The sequence below is a fragment of the Rhipicephalus microplus genome, chromosome 7, assembly GCF_043290135.1.
Source record: "Rhipicephalus microplus isolate Deutch F79 chromosome 7, USDA_Rmic, whole genome shotgun sequence".
In the NCBI taxonomy this organism is placed as follows: domain Eukaryota; kingdom Metazoa; phylum Arthropoda; class Arachnida; order Ixodida; family Ixodidae; genus Rhipicephalus; species Rhipicephalus microplus.
The window spans coordinates 52,936,062-52,944,369 of NC_134706.1; the positions used below are offsets into that span (position 1 = coordinate 52,936,062).

General features: G+C 42.0%; 1 protein-coding gene across 1 annotated transcript in view; it reads left to right on the forward strand.

The window, feature by feature from the left end:
* Positions 1-8,002, forward strand: part of LOC119179217 (BTB/POZ domain-containing protein 6-A-like) — a 30,930-nt gene extending 22,928 nt beyond the window's left edge. The window contains exon 3 of the mRNA XM_075869998.1: positions 6,196-8,002. Within this exon, the coding sequence (XP_075726113.1) occupies positions 6,196-6,808 (613 nt within the window). The 3' untranslated portion in view covers positions 6,809-8,002. The remainder of the gene's footprint in view (positions 1-6,195) is intronic.
* The last annotated feature ends 306 nt before the right edge of the window (positions 8,003-8,308 follow it).

Here is an 8,308-nt window from a genome sequence, read left to right on the forward strand (position 1 = left end):
GCTGACTGGAACTGGGCAATTGGTTCACAACACTACTGCACTGCCTAGTTCTGTAGAGCAGCAAATCCAAGATGCATGGACTTTATCACATGCTCAACTGGATAACACGTATTCTCTACCAGAGTTGTGTACTGCTCTATCACTAACCCGCGTAAGAACGGCAACCGGTCCCGACAACGTATCGTACAGTGTTCTGAAAAATCTAGGACCCAACGGCATGCCAGTTCTTCTACGGATATATAACGACATGTGGACGAAGGCGTACGTTTCAATGTGTTGGAAGGTCGCGAGAATCGTCCCACTACTGAAGCCCGGTAAATCACCGCTTTCGCTTGACTCATTTCGACCAGTCAGCCTCACTAGCTGTGTATTTAAAGTAATGGAAAAAAATGGTTGACAGAAGATTACAGTAGTGGATTGAAGCTAACAACTCACTTCCAGAACAGATGACTGGCTTCAGACGACGGTGATGCACCATGGACTGCGTCCTCGACCTCCTTACATTTGTAGAACATGAGATAAGCTGTGTAAACATGGCTGTTGCGGCGTTCATAGATATTAAGAAGGCGTTCGACTCTGTGAGCCATCTTTCTGTGCTGCACGAGCTCGCCTCCCTAGGGGTTCACGGTCGTATCCTTCAATGGATCGCCAACTTCCTATGTAACAGACAAATATATATGTCAACCAATAACGCAGACAGCGATCGCTTCAACATGAGCAGACGAGTACCTCAAGGAAGCGTTCTAAGTCCGCTTCTTTTCAATGCTGCAATAGAAGGTCTTCCAGAAGTACTACCCGAAGCCTTGAACATATCCATGTATGCAGACGACATATGCATATGGACATCTCACAAATCACTGGAAGTGATCGAACATCGGCTTCAACAAGGACTAAACGCAATAAGTGATTACCTCAAAGAGCGAGGCATGCAGATTTCTCACGCCAAACCTGTAGTTCTGCCATTCACGAGAAAAAGAGTGAAGAACATGAAGCTTTTTGTGGATGGCCAGAGAATCGAAATCACAGGAAAGCATCGCTTTCTTGTCGTTACCTTAGATAGCCAACTCAGATGGAGTCAGCATATTGCTGTTCTAGAAAATCAAGTGAACAGCACCATAAATGTTATACGTCGCATCGCGGGAACAAAATGGGGCGGTACATCAGCGTCTCTCCTCCACGTCCATTGTGCACTAATCCGACAGAAATTTGCCTACTCTGCGCCAGTTCTACACATCTCTCAGACGTCGCTTCACCGACTTCAGCTGTTACAAGCACAAAGCTTATGCATATGTCTGGGGGTTCCACAGGCAACATCAAGTTCTTTGACACTGGCAGAGGCAAGAGAACCCAACTTTACAGTAATTAGAAATGTGGAGACATGTCGGCACCTCTTTCGTCTAGTCACGCAACACTCTTCCCATCTGCTCAAATCCAACATCGTGAACCGTGCTGGAGCGCAAATATACCATGTGTACCAACAGTACATTTCCCGGCTTCCTGTGTCGACACATTGGCCACTGGACCAAAACTACCCTCCATGGCTGCTTGAACTTCCAACTATTGAAACGTCAATAGGAGGACTTCGCAGCAAACATGAAGTGCCAATCATTGCCGCTCAGCAGTTGGCATCACATCATCTGTTTGACAGGTACCAAGGATACACTCACGTGTACAGTGAGTGTATCCTTGGAGACAGCGACAAAGAGACAGCGACATCAGCATTCATAATTCTGGAATTGCACGAAGAATATGCACGTCGGTTTGGCCATCTCTCTTCTTTAACAACGTTGGAGCTCGTAGAGATTTTGCTAGCCATAAGCTTTATTAAACTGTCAACGACACCAAGAAAATGGGTGGTAATTACAGGCTCTCTGGCAGCACCGGCATGTGTGGAAAGTGCCACTTCAAGACTTCAAGACACATTGATGTGCATATAGTATACGCTATACTAAAAAACTTTCAGACGCTACGAAGTCGAATCGAGTGGCATTTCAGTGGGTTCCCAGTCACTGCGGAATTAAGAAAAATGAAATGGCGGAGGAGTTGACGAAAATCTCTCCTAATTCTACACAAACGTGCCTCATTCCGGAATCTCAATATGATGTAAATAGAATTTTAAGAACAACAAAACATGAATTATGCCTGTATACCTGGTTCACAGACAAAACAAAGGAATTGATCCTATATTCTGTTGATCCTAATCTTGAATACCATTTAGACCGTGACCTCCCAAGACGTATCGACACACTCATTCATCACCTACGACTCAAAACTGCTTACACAAAGCACTTCCTACTTCGCATTCATCGTGCAACATCATCAGCTTGTTCATGCGGCCACGACGACGAGGATATCTGTCACCTCTTGCTCGACTGTCCGAAACACGACACACACCGAAGGCGACTAGAACAAGAACTGCATAGGTTAGATCCTGAGCGACCATTCGGGTTGAATAAAATACTAGGTCCATGGCCATCCAAAACAAATGGCAAAGCAATGAAGGTGCTGCAACAGTCCTTCGAAGAAACGAAGATTTGTGACGAATACTGAGAGGACAAAAGTTACAAGCGAGCGTGTCATCTACGTGTTTGTTCTGCCCATGTAGGAGGACTTTTGCTCTCACCCATGTAGGACTGTATATATGTATATATGCTATTGTTTTTTTTCTATATTAATTTGTACCAATTAAGTGGAAAGAGGTAGCCATCGCCAAGTAATGGTGACAAAAACTCCTTCGTTTATTTTCTATTTCAAAGAAAAAAAACGTGGAGTGTGTGCCACACTAGGAAGAGAAGAAAGAAGCGAGGAGCGTGAAGAGATCTTCCTAGCAGCCTGGTCCTGTACGGCTCATCGTTCTCTTCTTTTATCAATAAACCCCAAACACTTACTGGGGACGTAACAATATTTTGATCACAATTCGCAGAGGTTCATTAATCACTGCAAGTTCGATGCTGTAGATTTCGTATTGTGCCCCGATAGCTCTAGCAGCTGTGAGTTCAGGTTGGATTATCATCGGTAGAAGTAATTAATTATCTTCAAAACTGGTCATAAGATGTCAACCGAAAGACACAGCGTTGCTGTGAATGCGACAGCAATTATATGCACCCTCTCGGTGGAGTTTTTGCCATCGTCATCATATCTCCTGTCTGTACATGTATGTATATACAAAAATGTACATGTATGTGTGACGCAGGAGACGTGATGGCTGTATGATGAACCATTTATTTGTCTTCGTCTTCCTCCTCCTCTACCATTCCACCACAGCATTCTCGTGTGGTTCGTCACATATGTATATATCAGAACAAAACTTTTCGGCACACGCAACCGGGTTTCGAACCTGCAATTTCTCGCTCTGTAGCGCGCCACGCTAACCAACTCTACGGTGGGCCATGCGCTTGTATTGATGGCGAGCTATAAAGTATACCAATTTCCGCTGGCAGTACGCGAATCCCAGAATGTTTTAAGAGTGTGCTAAGTTCATGATTCTAAAATATCTGCTTCGTTTAAAAACAACAAAACATTATTTTCGCAGAATATCAGAAAGTGCTTCAGCATGTTATACAAGATAACGGGAAAGGCATGCTTTAAAGCCACGCTTCAATAATCGGTTACAGCCTAAAACTAAATGTAAGCACCGCCCACGGTGGTCATCGTCCCACTTAGGCAGAATTCGCATATGTGTCCTAGTGAATTGCAGTCGGCTATTTACGTGACATCAGGCAGATTTCATGGATTTCAGTCATATCACTTGGCCGTACAGGCTCGTTTGTGTTCATTTCGCTAGGTTTCGGGTGTGAAATTTTATTTAGTGGCAAATTTCAGAAAATGTGAATTGACTGCTCTGTGAAACATTATGTTCTAAGAAGGAACAACGAACTTGGAATTTATAATATTGTTTATTTATTTTATTTATTTATTTAGCAATACTGCTAGCCCCAACTTGGGGCCATAGCAGAGTGGGTGTACATAGTACAACAAAATCAACAGTACAATACTGCAGTCAACACAGAACAAAGCACTTCAAACAACATAAAAAATGTTTCACGAAGAAAAAAAAAACACTAGTCAGATATAAATTTTTCAAATGCCTCGATACTTTCTGTTTCAATAATTTTGCTGTCAAGCTCATTCCATTCTTTGGCAGTGCGCGGAAAAAAGGAATACTTGAAAGTATTATTATTGGGCTGGAAAGGAACGACAGTGTGTTTATGACGTTGTCTGGTAGAGTAACCGGAAGAGAACTTTAAGTATTCACCTGTGTTACTATTTATTCGACCATTAACTATCTTAAAGAAGAACAACAAACGAGAAATTCTATTTCTTTCTGAAGTCCGTTTGAATCCCGCTTTGGCAACTAATTCAGAGACTGATGTTGGGCCGTATTTTTTGAAAATAAATCGGACAGCCTTGTTTTGGATTCTATCTAGTTTATGAATATTGACATTGGTGTAAGGATCCCAGATAATGTTTCCATAATCCAAAATGGGTTGGATAAGAGATTTGTACGCCAGAATTTTAGTGTCGTATGATGAATAGCGAAGAGAACGTCTCAAAAAATGTAATTTCATCATTGCATTATTAGATATGTAGTCGATATGTCGATCCCAGTGGAGGTTGCTACATATATGCAAGCCTAGATACTTGTACTCTGTTACTCGATTTAGGATGTTTCCATCAGCTGTATAATTGTAAACAAGGGGACACTTCTTATTTGTTATCGACATGGCCACACTTTTTTGATAGTTTACACACATTTGCCAAGAATTACACCACTTCATGAGTTTCTCAATTTCAGTGTTAAGCTTAACTTGGTCTTCAACTGTGTGAATAAGTGAATACAACGCACAATCATCTGCATATAATCGTCTTTTAACCCTGCAATTGTCAACAATATCATTTATGAACACCAAAAACAACAATGGGCCAAGCACGGAGCCCTGGGGAACCCCTGAGCCAACAGGTAACATGTTTGATGGAGTGTCTTGAAAAACAAAATATTGCTGCCGGGATGTTAGATACGATTTAATCCAGCTACACAGTTTCCTGTTTTTTAATAATGTGTTCAGTTTAATGAGCAATTTAGAATGGGAAATCTTGTCAAATGCTTTAGCAAAATCTAAAAAAAATTACGTCTATCTGTTTTCTCTCATTAATAGCTGCGGCGAAGTCATGTGTCATTTCAACCAGTTGAGTTACAGTACAAAAGCCATGACGATCTGTTACGGTTAGATTGAGTTTAACTATGTTTATTTACAGGCGATATCAGGCGATGATCGGCGATGATGGCAAACATAAGCCGAACCAACTAACTTCCTCTTCCTCTACTTTTGTCCCAAACCATGGCCCGGCTCATACCGTAATAATATGAATACTATTTGCATTACCAGCGAAAATGTGCGTATGGTTAGAATGGAAATCGCCAAGCATTGCTCAGTTGCACAGATGAATGACAGGTGTGCTGCAATACTGGGGGCGGAGCGTGAATTTAATCTGAGGTTGTAATCGACAATAGATTTTTTTTTCATTTGGAGATTGCCTTCCGTACTACGCATGAACAAGTGGTACATTTTTGTACCCTCTTGATCTGAAACACCGAGCACACATTTCGGACACTGCAGCGTGGCAGCGGACAAAAAAAGGGTCATTCCATCTAACCTTACCGATTCTACCTGCCATTGTTTTCAAAAAAAGTGAAACATAAAGAAACAATATCTTAAGAAATTTTATTTGTCATGCACAGTTGACCCTTGCAGACGCTGCTACCTAACAACTGTGACAGTTGTCTGTTTGTGCTTGTTCTGTGTACACGTGTGCGTGATCATTCTTTGAGATTGAAAAGCGTACTGCGAGTGTTGAGCTGTGACAGTTGTTGGCCGCCTTTGTTGTGTGTGGATTCTTTTCGTGCGGCTTTTCGCCTGAGCGCCGTGCAGAAAATTTTTAGCTGCTTTTTCTACATGTGGCATTACAATGTCTTCCTATTGCATTAATTGCTTCGCCCTTGCGGTTAAACTGCTACTTCCACATTTTGATTGGGCTGTGACTATGCGAAGTTGCAGAACACTTGCTTTTTTTTTGCTTTAATCTTTCATGCCTATTTTATTTTTATAATACTGGCTAGCCAGCTTGGTCTATTCGGAGGTCAATAGATCTTTGAGACTTCTCTTGAGTCATATTCTCTCTTTTTTCTTGACGCAGGTACTTCTACAGTGGACGCCTTGAAGTAAATAGCGTACATCAGGCCGCCTGTACCCTCACTGCTGCTCACAAGTACCTGGTCACAGAGCTCGAGGAGCAATGCCTCAAATTCATGAATTGCCGCATGACCCCCGATGATGTGTGCCCCTTCCTGGACTACATTCTGACTGTCGGTGAAGAGGCCTTGGCAACTCCAGCAACCATAGTGATCATCAAGGACAGCCTCAAAGTCCTCTCCTCTACTACGTTAAAGTCTTTCAGGGAAGCTACCATCAAATATCTGCTTAAACACATTACTAATATATCCGAGGCACCTGTGTTACAAGCAGTGCATACTTGGGGACAGAATTTCCTGACGCCTGCGAAGAAACCACAATCATCTAAGCGCCGTAAATTTAGCGACCACAAAAAAGAAAAGTTTCGAGCTGTACTTGAACCACTGTTTCCCGAGTTGCGGTTCCTTGCCCTCACTGCGAAAGAGTTCACTGATGGCCCTAACAGGTGGGGAGTCCTGACAGATGCGGAAGCGGGAGCCATACTGAGCAACATTGTTAACGAAGGCTCGATGCCCATGCCAGAGGGATTTTGCAAGATTCGGACGGCCCGAGCGTAGCGTCGCACTCGAGCGAGCCACTGCTCCAGTGATTTTGCTTGATGCAGTCATAGTTCAGCAGTTTCAGTCATTCTCAGACTGTTGGCTATAGCGTCAGTGTGGACACGTTCTGCCGCCATAAATTGGACTCCAGTTGAGAGACATTTTATTAAATCTTTCTACTCATATCTATGAAAGAGCATTAAGTTTTGCCGTAGCTAGTGCCCCCTTTTCAGCTCGCATGGGTATTATACACCTTCTAAAGCCATGCCAAACGTCAGTGGCCTTGTCGCTTTCATTTAAGTTTTGTGTTATTTAAGGTACAGCACTCATGTATCAAGTCTAATCTTTTCTCTTTGGAAAAACTCATATTTCCTTAATCCCTGTTTTTACTGGTATATTTTAGAATATGTCAAAGGCCCTCGACTACTCCACAATCACGAGCTGTAAAAGTACAGTTTCTTCAACCCCGTATTACATAATGTAACTATTGAAACTACGGCGCGTTGGCATTTACTGTGAAATATAGTTGCAGTTTTGTAGCGCACATTCGTACCTTTTGATAGTTCAATGTTCTCGCTTTTTCGAACCAAGTTCCAGCTTTACATGTACACGGTCACATTATCTCTTGCCTTTCTTACTCTACTAGTTCATTTTTTTTTTCATTTTGTGCTTTACGCATATTCTATTTTCTCAAAGCAGAGAGATGGCGTGAAGTTGAACCTGCACTTGTGATGCGCGAAAGTATCCTGATGTTGTATTAGGTAAAAATTTTAAGTTTTTAGTTATCAAGTACCAGCTTTCACCCAAGCAAAGTTTTATTCATTTCTACATCTTTTTCTTTTTAAAGTGTTGTTTGTGGAAGTTCACAGGGTCAAGTTTTTAGTTATAAAGTAGCAGCTTTCACCCAAGCAAAGTTTTATTAGTTTCTACATCCTTTGCTTTCTAAAGTGCTGTTTGCGTAAGTTCACAGGGCCATGTTTCATGAAAAGGACGTACGAGGTGCCGTCAGAGCTTTAGCTTCAGGGTGTCTTCACTCTTCATGACTTAATTTAGCGTCGTAAAACCACATAGGGTCAGTTCAGTCGTACATGAAAAAAAACTCATTTCCTACAACTTCGTTCATCTGATTTCGATGAGAAAGTAAAGGCGCTTGCTAAATGGGTTGCCAGAGAAGTCAGCTGGTACTCTAGTTAGTACAAACATCACACTGAGCTGTTTTAGTTGAAGAATGGCTAGTTGGGCAAGTTGGCATTGATCCATAAGTGCACTGCGCAAAAAACGAACGGAAACACAAAGTAGATAAAAAGGACAGTGCAAAAAAGGGATGAAAACACAAAGTAGAGAAAAAGGACAGACCGTGCTTGTCTGTCCTTTTTCTCTACTTTGTGTTTTCATCCCTTTTTTGCACAGTACACTTACTGTTGTTTTAGTAGCCCCAACCACTTCTGCCCTGAAAATGCTGTAAAACCTTCTTTGAATAAATACATTCGTTTCCATGTTCTGTGAAACAGTTCCACT